A 22979-nucleotide genomic window follows, 5' to 3' on the forward strand; every position below is an offset into this window, starting at 1 on the left:
GTAGGTACAGAATTATTTAAACATGAGTTACTAGTACGAAGGACGAAACTGGTAATTGGAATTAGGTACAATAGTCTATAGTGTGATAATATGCACAAAAGAAACTGAAGCCTGTATCGAAATGAATGGCCACCATGTTCAAAAATGTGTTTAAATATCCATATTATGATTATTTTTCAATTTAACTTCTTTCTCTATATTGTACGCTAATGTGCTGTAGACAGTATAATATACACTGCATAATGAATACGTCCGAATGGACAGCTCAGTTCGTGAGTAAAAGCACTAAGTGTTAATACATTACTGTATTAAACAAAATCCTAATGAAAATTATCAAACTCTAAATTGCGATATTTCCTAGTTTACATAAATGGATGAACTACTTTTCTTCCCTCCTATACCTAGTAAAGTGATTTGTATTTTACGCCAGTATCATCGAACTCCAGTCGTGGAAGGGGTAGCAAACGGTGTTTCCTGTTTCAATCGTTAATGGAAAGGTATAGCCAGGTTAACATTAAAAATGTTAGTAAAAATAAAATGATGTCCCTGTATAATTATTATCGAAATGTGAACGTGAGGCCAACAGCCGGCTGGTCTGTCTGAGCCCTTCAAGGGCTGTGGCACCACAGATAATTATTAATGTATAATTTAGCACCCACGTACAATAATGGGGTAAGTAGTTACGAAATATATTCATACTTACCCCATTATTGCACGTGGGTGCTCAATTATGTTCTTTCATGTCCTTCCAGTCAAAATACTAACAACAATACGACCTACCCCAGTGTTTTGCGTTATTTTGGATGCGAGTGTCGAAATACAATTTTAATATTGCTATTACTAGGTTTGAAACGGAATTGTAGCGGTTTTATCCGTGTTTAGTTTAACTTTATTACTAGTGAACCATATATTTGATTAATCGTTTGTCTTCGAAATAGGCCTACTTCTTATAAGCTACAGCTCATCGTCTTCTTGTATAAGCAGTAAGGACAGAAGGAGCAGAAATAAAGGATGCCGGTGTCGAAATTCAGTTTTAATATTGTATTCCTATTTGTTTTTCACTGGGTCTGAAACGGAATTGTATTGGTTTTATCCGTATTTAGTTTAACTACATTACCAGTGAACCATTTATTTTGTTTACGCCGGGCGTTGTTACACATTTATGCATGAAAAAAAAATGCTGCTAATTAACAAAACTATGGACTTAACTTCATAAAATTTTCGTGAAATATGATATATCAGTTGTCTTTTTCCTTTTGACATTGCAGTTATATGCAGCACACACAACAGGCATGTTTTTGCTTCGTTTTTTTTTTTGTACTTCTTACCTCCGTTATACAACATTGTAAGCAGACGAATTTTTACAAAGGTGAGCGCTTAGCTCAGATCTGTCGTGTTTCGCGGTGGCACCGCAAAGAGCGCTGTACAGGACAACATGGCCACTCTATAGTCTTCTCTTTCTAACTCGTTGGGTGCTACTCACTGTTTTGTACAAGCCTAGATCATATATAAAACAGATCGCTCAAGCTTATGTTAAATTTGGACGCAACTGAAAAATAACGGACGCTATGCGTCGCTAGTGTCGAGAAATGAGCTTGCGATAACAAACACTAGATGGCAGAGTACCTGAAAAGTACATAGAGTAATACGACTGTGGGAAGACTTTTTTACGTGATGCCACCTCCAAATTTCTTTCTCATTGTAAAGTGAGGTTATGTTACAATAAGACTTTGATGTGTCGTTAAATTGTAGCATACAGAAGCTTGTTTTACCCAAATTCATCAACACACATAGATGACATTTTGGTACATGGCTGATATAATGTTGTTTGCGTTCAATATATAAATCTGTCATCATTTGATGTACGATAACTAATTGTTTTTAATTTTCAGTATACAATACCTCCCTAGCAACAACTATCACAAAATACTAAAAAGAGCAGATTTGTCTGCGTTTGTTGAATGCACATCATGATGCTCACGAAAAGGCACTAATTTATTTTGTGTGACCAAGATTACAATTTTTGAATATGAAGGAAAAGCAGGTATCCCTCTTCTGAAATTTATCCGAAAGGGGAAGAATTACAACTCCCTCCCCCTACACGTTTTCATTTTACAGGTGTATTATATGATGCGATATTGAAGCAGATAAATAATAACTGTACATTTCTCGTCCACATTAAATTCAACGTGTTCATAACGTAGACCTGATATATTGCTTCATGTAGGCTACACAGCTGGCAGTGTTCTTTTTACAAATAAGCGGTCGTACTAATCATTTTCTTTTCATCTGAACTATTGCTAGAATATGCGTTTGTGTTTTTATTTGCTCTGTATGTTGTTAAATAACTACTGAACATCGTCTTTGTTTAACAAATTGTTCTAGTATTCGTTTCATATCAGTCTTACGGTATTGAATTATGTCCATAACGTGGGCGAGATATTATCAGGCTGGAAAATTCGCTCTGAATGCATTTTTTTTACACAATTTTCTAATTTTCAACAGATTTAAGATACCCCGTGCGGTTTCTCTGCCAATGCAGAGTTAATTGCAATATACGGTAATTCTGTTATTTTCCTGACACTTTTATATCCGTTCTCATAAACGTACTGATTTAGATTCTTTACCCTACTGTAGGTATTTTGCTCTCTACAAATCATCGTTAGTCAAATGAAATAGCCTATAAAAGTTGTTTGTAACGAATTAGTAGACAACCTCAATCCCTCCTGACCGCCTCCCTTACGAATTTCTTTCTCACTTTAATCAAATTTACTTTATACTGGTCCTTAAATTACTGAAACTAGTGCTGAGGTAGTTACGGTGATTTCTGAAGTGAAAATAGTTCAATTTATAAGGGTGAAATCAAAAATAATTTTTGTAGCCTTTCCTTGTCCTTAATTGGAAATTTGAGTAACTTCATATGACGACAATATTTCTTCCTTCTTCTGCAGTTAACATAATCGCAGATGGACATTTCTAAATGAAGTTTGTTACACAGAAACCTTTGAGACAATATTGACACTTGAAATTCTTTATATAGTTCATCTATAAGAGTTAAACTAGCGCTGAGGTAGTTTCCTTCATACTCCGCTTATTCACCTTGCATACATGAGTCTGTAAACAGGTTAGGTTTGGTCAGTGCTGTCATGGTAATTTTTTTCTTGGCCATACACCCCACCCCTTGTTTTCTCCCTTGAAATATATTTTACTCTCCTCTCTCTATCTCTCCAATTGCCATTTAATTATCTTTTTTTAATATTAAAGAAGAAGTAAATAAATTGTTTTGCTTTACAATTTAATTGTACAAGTTTGATTTAAAGAATACACCATGTAGCACCACCATAGATGCACACTTGTCTCGATGAATCTTGGAGTGTATATTTGCAGCACTTCTTGTTTTTCAACCATTATTTTATATAATTCTGGATTCCAGTGCTGAAGAGGTGGATAATTTTTGTTTATGAACATCAAACAAAATAGGCGGTAGGTACAGTAGAAACAGGAAGAGATGATCTAAGATCTGTATAGATCTCCACGTACAAAACTTAGGCACCATATGCCGTATGGCTCCTTACAGACAAAATTTTCATTTCCCCATACGATTAATTAAAAAAAAATTGTAGGTTCCATACGATATATGGCCTCATGTGGCCTCCATGACAGCACTGGGGTCAGTTAGTTTAGGCACTTTTACACCTTGCATATACAATCAACTGCATCTCCACAAAAAAATTCCTTATAAATTGAACGGTTTTCACTTCAGAAATCACAGGAACCGCTTCACCCAGGTAAGTAGTTAGCAGTTAATCATTTCAAAGCTCTTGTTATATTATGAAATAGCATCACACAATGCTGCCAAAATAAATGTTCCCAGTGTTAAAATTACAGAGTGTAAATTTCGCTTAGGACAGTTTTTGCTCTGGAAAATTAAAGGAAACAAACAGTATATCAAACCAGCAGCTGAGACACAAAGCACCTGAAATTCGAAAGTGGTTAAAAATTTTTATATTTCGTTCTTTCTTATTTACCAGCAACAGAAGTACCGGTATCAGATTTTTTGCAGAGCTAATATCAGAGGCCCCTCCTATTAGAGAATGTTTTGAATATTATTATATTCTGGAAAACTACATTGGCACATCAACCTCCCCTCCCCCCGCCTGAATTCTGGGCTGAAGCACGAAAATTTCGAAATGTACAAACTACAGATGCGGCAGAATATTACCACAATGGTCTTCAGCAAGAATTTTGTAAGACATATCCAAATATCTTCATGGTCATTACTTACTTACTTACTTACAAATGGCTTTTAAGGAACCCGAAGGTTCATTGCCGCCCTCACATAAGCCCGCCATCGGTCCCTATCCTGTGCAAGATTAATCCAGTCTCTATCATCATACCCCACCTCCCTCAAATCCATTTTATCTTCATGGTCATTATATGTATTAAAATAAAACATATATGACATGTGAAGTACCTACTAAAAATGAGAGAAATAGAAATGGGAAGGACAATAAAAAAAGTGGAATGGACAAACACTAAGAAATTATTCATCTTGAATCAGTATGAACAATAGGATACTTTTTTTTGGTGCTAGTGGTATAGAATATGAAATTAAGTTGCATCAATAAGTTTTTCGAGTTTAGCATTACTTTAAGTATTTATTGTCCCCTGTTGGAAAGATGGAATTACTTTGTTTGAAACTTGATGAAATTTTATTGTACCTTAACTCAATTTATTAAGGTAAAATAAAATTCAAAATAATAACTGCAGGCCATTTTAAAATAAATCTGTTGGATGTAAATTATTTCTTAATTTATTAGGACCATAAAGGTATTGTTACAAGCGATAGATTGAATCATTTTTATCTTAATAATTTAATGTAGGATGATTATTTCGGGAATTGTTATGCTCTAAATTGTGAGGATATTTTAATACTTTTTTAAAATATAAATTTGGAATATGTTTCCAGTTAGTAAAGAGTAATTCAGAGAGACAGAGGTCTCAAGCATATTTAATGACACATGCCATAATTATTAAATATGAAAAAAAGAGTTCTTGCACTAACATACTGTTTATAAATTAACCAAATCTTAAGAAATACAGTATATGTACTGGTATTCTATATAAAGGCATAGGAGTGAATATAAATCTGTTTTAAGGAATTCCTATTTAATATTCCTGCTATAGGAACATGACAAAATAAATACAACGCAGCATGGAAGCTAATTCAACTTTATCGAGTATTGTTGATGAGATGTGTTATGAAGGTAGACCGAATCATTCAATATAAATGTATAAATAGGACGAATAATAATAGATTAATTTCAATGTATGTAGTATCAAAACTGAAAGCGGTAACTAGTCTATGAATGATGTCTTAACAAGTATAAATAAAATGGACTCTTGACAATAGACACACATTTGGCTTCAATAATAACTAGGACTTCAAGGAATTTATGGTAGCTCACCTGTCAGGCAAAACTCTGAATAGTCTGCATTGTCGAACTATAGAAGCGCGATTAAAAAGTATTTTTTTCCCCACCCATTACATATGATTGCTTTTTTCAAGTCCCGGTAATAACATTATTAAATTAATTATCCCACATATTTGGGTGGTGCCTTTCTCTTTGTTTCTGACATAATTTATGAGAGTTTCTCTTTTACACTTCAATAGAGAAATACAACTTTCAGTGGACAATGAACGTGTAACTCTAATGGAACTCTAAGAACCACAGCATTAATGTTTTCTTCTTTTCTTTCATGCCCTTTAGTTTTTGTTGCAGATAACATCATGCTATTGGATAATTATACATGCACCTTTCTAATAAAATTGGCATATATTTCACTGGTCTCAGAAGTAAAATTAAATGTATAATAGCTTCTCGGTGCAAAATATTTACTGAAAATTATTGTAGGATTTGAATAGAAATGCCACTTCTCAGGCAAGGTTATTCGTGGATGACTGTATAATATATAGAAAAAATTAGTGATAAATCTTGTATCACTGCCTTGCAAAACTAGCTTGACGTTATTGAAAACTGGACTACAACAAATAAAATTAAAATCAATGTGAGCAAAAGTAAATCAATATGTATCCTTCTGTAAAACACAAAATTAAATTCGTCTCATATACCAATTAAATGGATCACCAGTGCCACAAGTAAACACTTAGGTACTGTATATATTTTAGTAACAAACTGGTTGAAATAAGTCACTAATATTACAAGGATAGCCTGAAAACACTACATTTCTTTATGTGTATTCTTAAGAAAGCTAACTGAAAGTCAAAAGAATTAATGTACATAACCCATGTTCGGTCCACTGCTGTGGAGTAATGGTAGGCACATCTGACCGTGAAATGAGTGGGCCCGGGTTCAAATCCTGATTGGGGCAAGTTACCTGGTTGAGGTTTTTTCCGAGGTTTTCCCCAATTGTAAGGCGAATGTCATGTAATCTATGGCGAATCCTCAACCTCATCTCGCCAAATATCATTTCACTATCACCAATCCCATTGAGGCTAAATAACCTAGTAGTTGATACAACATCGTTAAATAATCAATTTAAAAAAAAGACGTCAGATAAGCAGAGGAAGTTACAAAAGCTTGTGGTGGTGAATTTAAAGTTTCCGTGATGTTCAAGAAAGGAAAGTACTACAAATGGGAGGAAAAATAGATAGCCTATATTGGTATATTCAGCACATGATATTACACAGGAGATATCACCACATATGGTTGTAAATAACCAAGAACATTTTAAATCTGAATGTGTATTTTAGTGTAATCAAGTGTTGCTTTGTATAATAAGAACTGTAGGCACTGTGTATAAATCTCGATATGCATCTGAAAAAAATAGTAATCAACTTGGCAGAAATGTTCGTGTGTCACAATATAATTCGTAATATTTTATTTGTTAATGGCACTGTTATTTTGATTAAAGTATGTCAGCAGTTACATGTACTACATAAGTGTCTTAATTCTTTGGAAAACAACTATTTATGTCATTTGGAACAATAATATGAACATTTTCCATTTTGGTAATAAATTAAGTGGCAAGAAAATGTTCATATGTCATACCATATAATATTTCATATTTTTTACACGATTAATTATTCCTTTTCATTATGATTTTCTGTTTATATTTTGGAATGCTTACGTTAAAAGACAGTGATGTCTCTTTCATAAACTCTTAAGTATTTAATTAAATATCCTGTGAAGATCATAGTTACTTCGAAAATGTTATGTGTGTCACTATGGAATGACCCATCAGTATTGTTAGTATTGTTACAAATTACAAAACCTGAAACTGTTGAAATGGGATCAGGAGTAGTGACAAAAAAATGTAATGTTTTAGGCCTACATCAACATGACTATTTTAATCCAGTGTCTAATAGTTTTTAAGATTTGAAGGCCTTTTGAGGTAAACAGTATTGAAAATGTGAGGGAAGGGGTATTTCTTGGTAATGGATTAGGCCTGTATATTTTATATTATTATTAACTATATATTGTTAAAGTACCTAGTAAATATCGTAATATGTATATTATATAATACTGTAAACGAGACATCACAGGCTGCAAACTAGATTATTCTTGTTTTTGTATAATTATACGAACATGTATGAAATAAACAAGACTACTATTGCTTAGGTTAGGATAGTATTACTTATATATTGTAATCAGGCTATATGCACAAATTTTCCAATATACTACTATCATAACTAAATAGGTAATGTTAACATTAATTTTCATACGTTTTTGTGGTGCAAGTTAAAATAATTCAAAGTAAAGTATAACGAAACTCCGACAACATAATTATGAACGTCAAATTCTCTTATTTTATTTATTTTTCAGTGTTTGGTCCCTTATTTCCCATTATTCTTTGGATTTATCTTAGTAAAATATCAATTAACGGATAAATTATGTTATACACTCAGTTGATAATATAAATAATATTCACGACAAATATATAAAAACAGAAGAGATAACGAATCATAATTTAGCCGACCGATAACTTTATAACATGGTCTACATATTCTATATTCTATATAGGTACATTGGCTTTGCGCCGAGAGATTGTATTGCATTCTATTCAATACCCTAGATCATATATACTAACAGATAGCTCTTTTATATAGGCTTTAGGGTTTGCAGTCGAGGCCGGCTTGATTTAGTTCAATAATCGTCAACAGATGGCACAATGACCAACACCATCACGAGACACGAACTCTAAATCGATTATTTCTTGCTTACGAGATAATCTCGGTATGTACTGTCGACAACTGATGACCATGGATAAATATTATTGGCCTATATGACCTAGGCAAGTTGGGAACGAGGCAGTTCTAATTATAGTTGTCACGTGGGCGAAGCGGAGAGATAAGATAAAGTACGCCTTTGTATTGAATAGAATACAATGCAGAGTCTCGCGCAAAGCCAATCTACCTAGAATTTTTAGACCATGTTATAAAGTTATCGGTGGGCTAAATTATGATTCGTTATCGCTTCTGTTTTTATATATTTGTCGTGAATATTATTTATATTATCAACTGAATGTATAACATAATTTATCCGTTAATTGATATTTCACTAATGATAAATCCAAAGAACAATGGGAAATAAGGGACTAAACACTGAAAAATAAATAAAATAAGATAATTTGACGTTCATAATTATAATGTTGTCGGAGTTTTGTTATACTTTACTTTGAATTATTTTAATTTGCACCACAAAAACTTATGAAAATTAATGTTAACATTACCTATTTAGTTATGATAGTAGTATATTGGAAAATTTGTGCTTATAGCCTGATTACAATATATAAGTAATCCTATCCTAACCTAACCAATGGTAGTCTTGTTTATTTCAGATATGTTCGTATAATTATACAAAAACAAGAATAATCTAGTTTGCAGCCTGTGATATTGTCTCGTTTACAGTATTATATAATATACATATTACGATATTTACTAGGTACTTTAACAATATATAATTAATAATATTATAAAATATACAGGCCTAATCCATTACCAAGAAATAGCCCTTCCCTCACATGTTCAATACTGTTTACCTCAAAAGGCCTTCAAACCTTAAAAACTATTAGACACTGGATTAAAATAGTCATGTTGATGTAGGCCTACAACATTACATTTTTTGTCACTACTCCTGATCCCATTCTAACAGTTTCAGGTTTTGTAATTTGTAATAATACTAACAATACTGATGGGTCATTCCATAGTCACACACATAACATTTTCGAAGTAACTATGATCTTCACATGATACTTAATCAAATACTTAGGAGTTCATGAAAGACACATCACTGTTTTTTAACGTAAGCATTCCAAAATATAAACAGAAAATCATAATGAAAAGGAATAATTAATAATGTAAAAAATATTAAATATTATATGGTGTGACACATGAACATTTTCTTGCCACTTAATTTATTACCAAAATGGAAAATGTTCATATTATTGTGCCAAATGTCATAAATGCATTTAGTTGTTTTTTAAACAATTAAGGCATTTGTGAAGTACATGTAACTACTAAATCGCATACTTTAATAAAAATAACAGTGCCATTAACAAATAAAATATTACAAATTATATTGTGACACACGAACATTTCTGTCAAGTTGATTACTAATCTTTTCAAATGCATATAGAGATTTACCGTATACACTGTGCCTACAGTTCTTATTATACAAAGCAACACTTGATTACACTAAAGTGTCCACACCTGTGGAGTAACGGTCAGCGCGTCTGACTGCGAAACCAGGTGGCCCGGGTTCGAATCCCGGTCGGGGCAAGTTACCTGGTTGAGGTTTTTTCCGGGGTTTTCCCTCAACTCAATACGAGCAAATGCTGGGTAACTTTCGGAGCTGGACTCCGGACTCATTTCACCGGCATTATCACCTTCATATCATTCAGACGCTAAATAATTTAGATGTTGATACAGCGTCGTAAAATAACCCAATAAAAAAATTACACTAAAGTACACTTTCAGATTTAAAATATCCACGGTTGTTTACAACTATATGTGGTGATATCTCCTGTGTAATGTCACGTAACAAATACATCAATATAGGCTATCCACTTTTTCTGCCATTTGTAGTACTTCCCTTTTTTTAACAACACAGACGCTTTAAATTCTTCGCCACTACAAGCTTTTGTAACTTCCTCTGCTTATCTGACGTCTTTTTTTAAATTGATTATTTAACGATGTTGTATCAACTACTAGGTTATTTAGCCTCGATGGAATTGATGATAGTGAAATGATATTTGGCGAGATGAGGTTGAGGATTCTCCATAGATTACATGACATTCGCCTTACAATTGGGGAAAACCTCGGAAAAAACCTCAACCAGATAACTTGCCCCAATCAGGATTTGAACCCGGGCCCACTCATTTCACGGTCAGATGTGCCTACCATTACTCCAGCAGTGGACCGAACATGGGTTATGTACATTAATTCTTTTGACTTTCGGTTAGCTTTCTTAAGAATACGCATAAAGAAATGTAGTGTTTTCCAGGCTATCCTTGTAATATTAGTGACTTATTTCAACCAGTTTGTTACTAAAATATATACAGTACCTAAGTGTTTACTTGTGGCACTGGTGATCCATTTAATTGGTATATGAGACGAATTTAATTTTGTGTTTTACAGAAGGATACATATTGATTTACTTTTGCTCACATTGATTTTAATTTTATTTGTTGTAGTCCAGTTTTCAATAATGTCAAGCTAGTTTTGCAAGGCGGTGATATAAGATTTATCACTAATTTTTTCTGTATATTATACAGTCATCCACGAATAACCTTGCCTGAGAAGTGACATTTCTATTCAAATCCTACAATAATTTCCAGTAAATATTTTGCACCGAGAAGCTATTATACATTTAATTTTACTTCTGAGACCAGTGAAATATATGCCAATTTTATTAGAAAGGTGCATGTATAATTATCCAATAGCATGATATTATCTGCAACAAAAACTAAAGGGCATGAAAGAAAAGAAGAAAACATTAATGCTGTGGTTCTTAGAGTTCCATTAGAGTTACACGTTCATTGTCCACTGAAAGTTGTATTTCTCTATTGAAGTGTAAAAGAGAAACTCTCATAAATTATGTCAGAAACAAAGAAAGGCACCACCCAAATATGTGGGATAATTAATTTAATAATGTTATTACTGGGACTTGAAAAAAGCAATCATATGTAATGGGTGGGGAAAAAAATACTTTTTAATCGCGCTTCTATAGTTCGACAATGCTGACTATTCAGAGTTTTGCCTGACAGGTGAGCTACCATAAATTCCTTGAAGTCCTAGTTATTACTGAAGCCAAATGTGTGTCTCTTGTCAAGAGTCCATTTTATTTATACTTGTTAAGACATCATTCATAGACTAGTTACCGCTTTCAGTTTTGATACTACATACACTGAAATTAATCTATTATTATTCGTCCTATTTATACATTTATATTGAATGATTCGGTCTACCTTCATAACACATCTCATCAACAATACTCGATAAAGTTGAATTAGCTTCCATGCTGCGTTGTATTTATTTTGTCATGTTCCTATAGCAGGAATATTAAATAGGAATTCCTTAAAACAGATTTATATTCACTCCTATGCCTTTATATAGAATACCAGTACATATACTGTATTTCTTAAGATTTGGTTACTTTATAAACAGTATGTTAGTGCAAGAACTCTTTTTTTCATATTTAATAATTCTGGCATGTGTCAATAAATATGCTTGAGACCTCTGTCTCTCTGAATTACTCTTTACTAACTGGAAACATATTCCAAATTTATATTTTAAAAAAGTATTAAAATATCCTCACAATTTAGAGCATAACAATTCCCGAAATAATCATCCTACATTAAATTATTAAGATAAAAATGATTCAATCTATCGCTTGTAACAATACCTTTATGGTCCTAATAAATTAAGAAATAATTTACATCCAACAGATTTATTTTAAAATGGCCTGCAGTTATTATTTTGAATTTTATTGTACCTTAATAAATTGAGTTAAGGTACAATAAAATTTCAAGTTTCAAACAAAGTAATTCCATCTTTCCAACAGGGGGACAATAAATACTTAAAGTAATGCTAAACTCGAAAAACTTATTGATGCAACTTAATTTCATATTCTATACCACTAACACCAAAAAAAAAAAAAAAAGTGTCCTATTGTTCATACTGATTCAAGATGAATAGTTTCTTAGTGTTTGTCCATTCCACTTTTTTTATTGTCCTTCCCATTTCTATTTCTCTCATTTTTAGTAGGTACTTCACATGTAGTATATATTTTATTTTAATACATATAATGACCATGAAGATATTTGGATATGTCTTACAAAATTCTTGCTGAAGACCATTGTGGTAATATTCTGCCGCATCTGTAGTTTGTACATTTCGAAATTTTCGTGCTTCAGCCCAGAATTCAGGCGGGGGGAGGGGAGGTTGATGTGCCAATGTAGTTTTCCAGAATATAATAATATTCAAAACATTCTCTAATAGGAGGGGCCTCTGATATTAGCTCTGCAAAAAATCTGTTGCTGGTAAATAAGAAAGAACGAAATATAAACATTTTTAACCACTTTCGAATTTCAGGTGCTTTGTGTCTCAGCTGCTGATTTGATATACTGTTTGTTTCCTTTAATTTTCCAGAGCAAAAACTGTCCTAAGCGAAATTTACACTCTGTAATTTTAACACTCGGAACATTTATTTTGGCAGCATTGTGTGATGCTATTTCATAATATAACAAGAGCTTTGAAATGATTAACTGCTAACTACTTACCTGGGTGAAGCGGTTCCTGTGATTTCTGAAGTGAAAACCGTTCAATTTATAAGGAATTTTTTTGTGGAGATGCATTTGATTGTATATGCAAGGTGTAAAAGTGCCTAAACTAACTGACCCCAGTGCTGTCATGGAGGCCACACGAGGCCATATATCGTATGGAACCTACAATTTTTTTTAATTAATCGTATGGGGAAATGAAAATTTTGTCTGTAAGGAGCCATACGGTATATGGGTGCCTAAGTTTTGTACGTGGAGATCTATACAGATCCTAGATCATCTCTTCCTGTTTCTACTGTACCTACCGCCTATTTTGTTTGATGTTCATAAACAAAAATTATCCACCTCTTCAGCACTGGAATCCAGAATTATATAAAATAATGGTTGAAAAACAAGAAGTGCTGCAAATATACACTCCAAGATTCATCGAGACAAGTGTGCATCTATGGTGGTGCTACATGGTGTATTCTTTAAATCAAACTTGTACAATTAAATTGTAAAGCAAAACAATTTCTTTACTTCTTCTTTAATATTAAAAAAAAATAATTAAATTACAATTGGAGAAATAGAGAGAGGAGAGTAAAATATATTTCAAGGGAGAAAACAAGGGGTGGGGTGTATGGCCAAGAAAAAAATTACCATGACAGCACTGACCAAACCTAACCTGTTACAGACTCATGTATGTAAGGTGAATAAGCTGAGTATGAAGGAAACTACCTCAGCGCTAATTTAACTCTTATAGATGAACTATATAAAGAACTTCAAGTGTCAATATTGTCTCAAAGGTTTCTGTGTAACAAACTTCATTTAGAAATGCCCATCTGCGATTATGTTAACTGTAGAAGAAGGAAGAAATATTGTCGTCATATGAAGTTACTCAAATTTCCAATTAAGGACAAGGAAAGGCTACAAAAGTTATTTTTGATTTCACCCTTATAAATTGAACGATTTTCACTTCAGAAATCACCGTAACTACCTCAGCACTAGTTTCAGTAATTTAAGGACCAGTATAAAGTAAATTTGATTAAAGTGAGAAAGAAATTCGTAAGGGAGGCGGTCAGGAGGGATTGAGGTTGTCTACTAATTCGTTGCAAACAACTATTATAGGCTATTTCATTTGACTAACGATGATTTGTAGAGAGCAAAATACCTACAGTAGGGTAAAGAATCTAAATCAGTACGTTTGAGAACGGATATAAAAGTGTCAGGAAAATAACAGAATTACCGTATATTGCAATTAACTCTGCATTGGCAGAGAAACCGCACAGGGTATCGTAAATCTGCTGAAAATTAGAAAATTGTGTAAAAAAATGCATTCAGAGCGAATTTTCCAGCCTGATAATATCTCGCCCACGTTATGGACATAATTCAATACCGTAAGATTGATATAAAACGAATACTAGAACAATTTGTTAACCAAAGACGATGTTCAGTAGTTATTTAACAACATACAGAGCAAATAAAAACGCAAACGCATATTCTAGCAATAGTTCAGATGAAAAGAAAATGATTAGTACGACCGCTTATTCGTAAAAAGAACACTGCCAGCTGTGTAGCCTACATGAAGCAATATATCAGGTCTACGTTATGAACACGTTGAATTTAATGCGGACGAGAAACGTACAGTTATTATTTATCTGCTTCCATATCGCATCATATAATACACCTGTAAAATGAAAACATATAGGCCTAGAAAAAGAGGAAACAAGTTTGGGGGGGAGGGAGTTGTAATTCTTCCCCTTTCGGATAAATTTCAGAAGAGGGATACCTGCTTTTCCTTCATATTAAAAAATTGTAATCTTGTTCACACAAAATAAATTAGTGCCTTTTCGTGAGCATCATGATGTGCATTCAACAAACGCTGACAAATCTGATCTTTTTAGTATTTTGTGATAATTGTTGCTAGGGAGGTATTGTATACTGAAATTAAAAACAATTAGATTTCGTACATCAAATGATGACAGATTATATATTGAACGCAAACAACATTATATCAGCCATGTACCAAAATGTCATCTATGTGTGTTGATGAATTTGGATAAAACAAGCTTCTGTATACTACAATTTAGCGACACATCAAAGTCTTATTGTAACATAACCTCACATTACAATGAGAAAGAAATTTGGAGGTGGCATGACGTAAAAAAAGTCATCCCAAGTCGTATTACTCTATGTACTGTTCAGGTACTCTGCCATCTAGTGTTTGTTATTGCAAGCTCATTTCTCGACACTAGCGACGCATAGCGTCCGTTATTTTCCAGTTGCGTCTAAATTTAATATAAGCTTGATCAATCTGTTTTATATATGATCTAGGTCAATACAAAGGCGTACTTTATCTTATCTCTTCGCTTCGCCCACGTGACAACTATATTTAGCTCCCTCGTTCCGAACTTGCCGAGGTCATATAGGCCAATATTTATCCATGGTCATCAGTTGTCGACAGTACATACGAGATAATCTCGTAAGCAGGAAATAATCGATATAGACCGACCAGACCGGTTCAGAGTTCGTGTCTCGTGATGGTGTTGGTCGTTGTGCCATCTGTTGACGATTATTGAACTACATCAAGCCGGCCTCGACTGCAAACCCTAAAGCCTATATAAAAGAGCTATCTGTTAGTATATATGATCTAGGGTACAAGTCTGAAGCGTTCAAGCAACGAATCCTCGTTGAAGCACACAGCGCCCATACAGACATCTGTGTGTCCATTCATGTACTTCGTCAACGAATACATTACGACATCAGCGCCCATGTTGAGCGGTTTCTGAAACAGTGTAATGTTCATGTGTTTCACTTACACGACCATGCCTTCAATGTCGAACTTTATTTTTAATTCGTTATTTTACGACGCTTTATCAACTGCTATGGCTACCTAGCGTCTGAATAAGGTGAAGGTTATGATACCAGCGAAATGAGTCCAGCATTTGCTCTTATACTGAGTTGAGGGGAAACCCCGGAAAAAACCTCAACTAGGTAACTTGTCTCAACCCGGTCGGTCATGCTAACCGTTACTCCACTGTGGAGGACTTATGGTTTGTATTGTGATGCGAAGGCATCTCTGAGGAAAATTCAGATTGTTGAAAATAAAGCAACTCATGAAACATGCCAGCACAATGATCTAGAAATGCTGGAAATAAACCAGATAATATTCTCCCTCTGTTACAGTCTCTATCAAAAGTTTAAGGACACCCATTCAAAATAGATGATTCACTCCTGTCCTTGCACTTATCTGTAAGTGAAGTAAGTGTGAAAAGTGAAGTTTTTTTTTTTTTTACTGAAAACCCAATCTCTCCGTCTTTCAAACCGTAGATTATGTAACAATTTTTCTGTTATGAAAACTTTTTGAAAAAAAAAAAAATACATTTTTGTAGGGATAAAAATTAATTACTCCAGAACGAATATACTAATATCAATGAATTTTGGAATAGAATTAGATATTATCTCAAGTCATTCTTCCACATTACAATAATCTTCACTTCATGTCCATACTGAATTTCGACACACTTTCACTTTTTCAAGGAATAAATATCCACTGATTACTAAAAATGGTGGAAATAAGCTGATTGACAAGTTTTTACCAACTGTCATTGTTATGACGTAAATAGCAGTAGCGGTCTCTGAACAATTTGCAGCGAATTTGAAACTCAATAGAATTTTAGAAACTGGCAATTTTTCCTAAATAAAATAAAGCAAAAATGTGAATTACAATGCGTGAATGAGCTGTCACAAATTTTAAAAATAAAAAGTGATAATTGCACAAGAAACATTTCAGATATATCTAACTCTATTCCAAAATTCATTAATCTAAATACACTCATTCTGTAGTAGGCCTAATTTTTTTCCTACAAAAATGTAATTTTTCAATAAATTTTCATAACAGAAAAATTGTTATGGTCGGTTGTTGCGGCTGTATGCGCTATTCCGGGCAGAGCCATGGACAGTAACCGTTGTCGCCACTGCTTCAACGAGATAGAAACTCTTGCCCACGTTCTTGGGTCTTGCCCGCATGGTGAGACATTACGCAATGCCAGGCATCACAAAATCAGGTCAGCAATCGCTCAAGCTCTTCGCACAAGGGATCTACCCCCTATGAAGAAATCCGTGGTCCATCGTAAACAGGAAGCTGTCAGCGGTTTGATACAGGGACATCATTTTATTTTTACTAACATTTTTAATATTAACCTGGCTATACCTTTAGAGAACAGGAAACACAGATTGCTACCCCTTCCACGACTGTAGTTCGATGATACTGGCGTAAAATACAAACAAATCACTGTACTAGATATAGGAGGGAAGAAAAGTAGTTCATCCATTTACGTAAACTAGGAAATATCGCGATTTTGAGTTCGATAATTTTCATTAGGTTTTTGTTTAATCAAAATACAGTACAGTATTAACAATGAGTGTTTTTACTCACGAACTGAGTTATCCATGCGAACGTATTCATTATGCAGTGTATATTATACTGTCTACAGCACATTAGTGTACAATATAGAGAATGAAGATAAATTGAAAAATAATCATAATATGGATATTTAAACACATTTTTGAAAATGGTGGCCGTTCATTTCGATACAGGCTTCAGTTCTTTTGTGCATATTATCGCACTATAGACTATTGCATCTAATTCCAATTGTCAGTTTCGTCCTTCGTACTAGTAACTCATGTTGAAATAATTCTGTACCTACTCTATAAAAGAGTACCTTACGTACTGTAAATTCAATCTTCACTTCTGCCCGACCCGCACAGATAAAATTACTCAGACATGCTATCTACTGTCCGTCCAAGTGGTTATGTCGTAGGGTCGTAGAAAGGGAGGAAATCACGTGGCAGTTAATTACTTAACGAGGCCCTTTCATTTAAGTTATTTTAAACAGTTGTATAATATTACGTAAACGTCCAATTCCTAACAGAAATTAATGTTTTCAGAAAAGAGCTAAGACAGCCCAGCTTTTACAGAGGGGCGAGAAGAAGCAGGTGGGGGGAATCGGGATGCGACGTAGGCAAACGGACAGTACCTGTGCGAAAATATGATTCAATATTGAAAGCTCTTTCGTCACTGGAAAACGCGAGCATATTTCTGGAACGTACTATACTCTCTAAGTCAATGCTGTTTACTATATGCGGTCTTGGTTCTGTGTGGAGTTGGAACTTCATTAGTAGAAGGGGTGGGAGTGAAGTACATTCAAAAACTCAAGTACAATAAAAATTGAAGTAAAAATAAAATGATGTCCCTGTATATTAGCCTTTAACAACACAACAGGCTGTATAATAGATCCTACTATCCGCTTCGAATTGAATGTCAACAATGGAAGAATCAAATTTATGGTCCAACTTTCAACTGTTCCTTATTATTTACATGTTATGTATAAGTTACAAACTATTGAAATTATTAGATTATTAGTGGGTGCTAGAGAAAATTATTAATTTCTGCTAAGAGTTCAATCTTGAAACCTCTTTGGCCAAGACTGTTCTTTGATAGCTCTAAAATATTCAATCTATCTTTTGAGAAATCACATATATATAAAGTAAATTAATAACACAATAATAATTATATTTCTCACGAAAACATTTCCATAACATGTTACGTATTTACTAATATTTGTATATTTGTACTATGAAAGAGTAATGGAACGGAGAAAAATTCTCTCCGGCACCGGGATTTGAACCCGGGTTTTCAGCTCTACGTGCTGATGCTTTATCCACTAAGCCACACCGGATACCCATCCCGGTGTCGGACAGAATCGTCTCAGTTTAAGTTCCAACTCTTGGGTTCCCTCTAGTGGCCGCCCTCTGTACTACGTCCGTCGGATCCCGGCCAACTAGTCACTCATAACGAGTGCACCTCAGCACATGTGTGGACTTCAGTCCTACGTTCATAGACATCTATGACGTAGTGCAAAGGGCGGCCACTAGAGGGAACCCAAGAGTTGGAACTTAAACTGAGACGATTCTGTCCGACACCGGGTTGGGTATCCGGTGTGGCTTAGTGGATAAAGCATCAGCACGTAGAGCTGAAAACCCGGGTCCAAATCCGGTGCTGAGAGAATTTTTCTCCGTTCCATTACTCTTTCATCGTATGATGACGCAGAATATCTGCATGGAAATATCATATGTACTTCGGTACATTAAAATAAAATTTGTGCGAGATCATGCGTATTTGCTTGTTTTCCGCACAGAACCAATACGCGGTAAGTGTGAAATACCACATTCAGTATTCCCAACCTAACACACATAACAATTTCCCTTTTCTTACCGCTAAGCGCGACATTCATTTTACTGCTTTAGGCTTTTAACATATTATTTTTAGAGACGTTTAACATAGTAATAATTATAAATTGGAAAATTACCACTGCAATTTCACCTAAATTGCAATGTAAATTATTGTTTTTAAATATTTGCAAAAATAAGTAAAGTCTACTACTCCACGAAACTTATTGCATTCCTGATACAAGTAACATTAAGGAAGCCGTGAAAAAATCAACAAGATTCCAGATTCGATGTTATTACGGCAATATGTTATATAAATAATATTGTTAAAAATATTAAAATGAAAAATAAATCATTATAGGTCGCGCCAGGGATTTTGGCAGATGAATTTTCTTGATGTGAACTGGAGAGCGAGTTCTCACCGCTGCAAGATCGGCTGTTATCTCTGTCGCAGTGGAATGGGTAGGACATAAGAGTAAACATGCACGCCCGAGTATTTGTGCACTCTGGACAGACACCTCCAAAAACTAAACAAATATTACAGTAGTCTATATGTGTCTTTGGTATTCCCAAGAAACTTGTTCGATGAATTAAAATGTGTCTCGATGAAACTAACAGCAGAGTCCGTATAGGCCAGTTTCTATATGATGCTTTTCCAATTCACTGCGGGCTAAAGCAGGGAGATGCACTATCACCTTTACTTTTTAACTTTGCTCTAGAGTATGCCATTAGGAAAGTCCAGGATAACAGAGAGGGTTTGGAATTGAACGGGTTACATCAGCTTTTTGTCTATGCGGATGACGTGAATATGCTAGGAAAAACTCCACAAACGATTAGGGAAAACACGGAAATTTTACTTGAAGCAAGTAAAGCGATAGGTTTGGTAGTAAATCCCGAAAAGACAAAGTATATGATTATGTCTCGTGACCAGAATATTGTACGAAATGGAAATATAATCTGTTATATATATGGAAATATATATGTATATGGAAATATGTTAATCCTTAGTCAATAGATAAGACTGAGTTTTACGAAATACGAACATTAAGGGATGGAAAATGGGAGGCAGTAATGATCAAAATATTTATACTGATTTATTTTGTTTAACCAGCAGACGTGCAGCCTTTAAATTTAAAACAAAGATTCACTCATAAAATGGGGTTAGACTATTCATCTCATCTCTCAGAATTATTTATAAGGAAAGTAAAAAAATTCAATTTCATGTAGGCTACTCCCTTGAAATAACTTCATTTTTTTTTTAACTTCCGAGCAGAGAGGAGAGAGAAAGAAGTCCACGATTTTAAAAATTCACTAAACTATATTTAACTAGAGACGTAAAATTTAAAATGAAGGTTACTCTCTACAATATTGGTTAAACATTCTTAGATTTTTTAAATACCATATCCTAAGATACTGATGAAAAGGCAGAAGGGAGTGAGAAATCTCATGTCATCCGATCTCGATGAAAGTTGATATCTGGGGATCTTTGCGATCACAGAATACGGATAAGGTATCATTTAGTCCGACTTTGTCCCTAAAGTGGTGGAGTGGGACAAAAATGGGTGAAAAATTAAATTAGATATCTTAGGGGTTTTCGAGACGAAAATTACGAATAATACAATTTGTGCGAATTCAATATGGCAGTTTCAGTACTATGAATTATATTTGAAAAAAATTAAACATCGGATATCGCACAGGTAACACATGTACAGTATTTAAGGGGGTATGTAACACCTTTTGATAGTAGGCCTATACATTTAATAAAATCCAAAGTGTAATTTCTACATATTCTGAATGAATGTTGTGCTGTAATTTAATATAGTCATCAGCCAATACCTCTAGATTAATAAACAACTTTTTAGAATCCATAAAATACAGTACTCATTGTGAATGGTAATTATATTTTTCAATTGGTGCAATTTGTGCAGGGAAAATTGGTTTCTCCGATATTTTGTACGATTTCGAATATTTTAAAATGCTTTCTTCTCTGTTCTTTTCACAATGTGCGTGTGAAGAAATTATTGCCCTTGTAATATCCATTACAATCCTATTTATTATACTCTTAAATAAATCTAACTTCCGCAGCATGCAATTTTACCCAATTAACCAAATTATATTTTGATTATTAAGAAGAATCGTAATTTTATTAACTTGAATTGTCGCACCACCAGTAGACGACCCCTAGATTATTACTGGACAAATCTTGTATATTGATCTGGTAAGGGTAGGATTTTCATTTTAATTAAGAATTAATTTAATTTAGAAAATGTAGGAGACGTATTGTAAAATCATTGCGAACGGAAGTCATTTACATTTATTAAAGGTATTCTTTGAGTAGGACTGTACCGTGGTGTGTTTCATAATAAGGATAATTGATATGAGCTGCTGTTATGAAAATATGAACGACTCAGAATGTTATCGCATCTCGTTCTCGCAGCTTACACAAACAATACTGGCTCGCCTACTGGAAATGTCATCGAGGTCATCTGCCAAAATCGGTGCCCCCGACTATACATAACCTTACCGTTTGTTTTAAGTTCGCATTTATAGACTGGGGGAAAAAAAAAAGACAGACGTATATCACGGCCTGCTGGAGTATAGTAAGCACAGAAAACATTTTATAGCAAGAAAGATATTTTGGTTTTCCGAAGTTGCTGTCATTAAACTGAAACCAACATGGAGATTTCATTGCAACTAATTAGAAATTCGTCTTTCAGGTATGTAATAAACGATCTTCGCACAAAATAATGTACGATACACGAGCAGTATGTTTTCTTTCAATTCTCGGAAATTAAAAAAGCTCAAATACGTTTCGCTTTTTCAATCTTTTCCTCGAACATGGAAACGTCAACATACCGCTCTTGTAACGCATATTACTATTGTATATTTGGTTTACTTTGTCCTTCAGGGCAACCTTTATTTTAGGGGAAGTTTGTTTACATACATACATCCACAGTTTGTAAGAAGAGAGTTTGGGTTTAAAGTAACAACTTCATTTTTCACAGATATTTTTCCCTATTTAAAAATCAGGATGTTTCACATAAGTATAAAGTCAGGAGTGAAACTTCACTTTTGAAGGGGTGTCCTTAAATTTTTGGTAGAAGCTGTATGTGGTGTAACACGATAGTAATATTCACAGCTAAGTGCGAAAAAGCCTTCAGCTCAATGAACCAAATGTTAGAAGCAATATATTAGAGTTGCTCTTGGTAAAACATATTAGCCACATAATGTTTATTAATTTGACTGGATATCCCTAAGCATTAGGTTGATCCACATGCAAAGTCTGGTAGAGGATCACCAGATGATTTCCCCAATTCTCGTAGAAACAGATAATGATAGCAGAACCTCACTTCTGGGAATTGTTAAAGCATTATGGATATACCCGTTATTATTATTTCGCAACTAAATCCCTGCAGTAGATAAATTCAAGAGCGTGATGAAAACTACTGCGTCATCACTTACAATAATTGCCTCATGAATGTACGATTAGTTCACTGTGTCGTGAAATATTTTGACATTTACTGCACCTGGAAATATGACGTCAAAAATGTGTTGTCAACAACGAATATGACGTCCTTCTTCTTGTGGGCGACTTCAGCAACCTTTGCAATGTCATACACGGACAGAAGTGGATTTGCAGGCGTTTCCAGGAACACAAGTTTCGTGTTCTCTTGCATGGCTTGCTCCACGTTCTGCACATCCGTAGCCTCCACGTATGTCGTGGTGATGCCCATCCTTGGCGATACCTACACAAGCACATCACACACAGTCAGTGGTCTGCAGGAAATCTCGCCGTCATTTTTACTACATAAATTAAGAGGACTATTAATAGAGGGTCCTTGTTTTGGTCACTGCTTAGGGTATCGACAAGCTACGTCAACAATTATTGATTTTTTAGGAGAATGTTACATAGTATAAGTTGTTCTAAAAACGTTCCCTACAAATTTTATTCCATGCAAAATTTT

At 34.2% G+C, this 22979-nt stretch overlaps 1 protein-coding gene across 1 annotated transcript in view; it reads right to left on the reverse strand.

The window, feature by feature from the left end:
• LOC138700451 (putative cystathionine gamma-lyase 2) overlaps window positions 1-22979 on the reverse strand; it is a 42884-nt gene that overhangs the window by 9983 nt on the left and 9922 nt on the right. Inside the window, exons 4-5 of the mRNA XM_069827064.1 lie at window positions 22542-22760; window positions 15443-15568 (exon numbers count right to left, since the gene is read on the reverse strand). Coding sequence (XP_069683165.1) covers window positions 15443-15568; window positions 22542-22760 — 345 coding nt within the window. The remainder of the gene's footprint in view (window positions 1-15442; window positions 15569-22541; window positions 22761-22979) is intronic.

This window comes from Periplaneta americana, chromosome 5 (assembly GCF_040183065.1).
Source record: "Periplaneta americana isolate PAMFEO1 chromosome 5, P.americana_PAMFEO1_priV1, whole genome shotgun sequence".
Lineage (NCBI taxonomy): Eukaryota > Metazoa > Arthropoda > Insecta > Blattodea > Blattidae > Periplaneta > Periplaneta americana.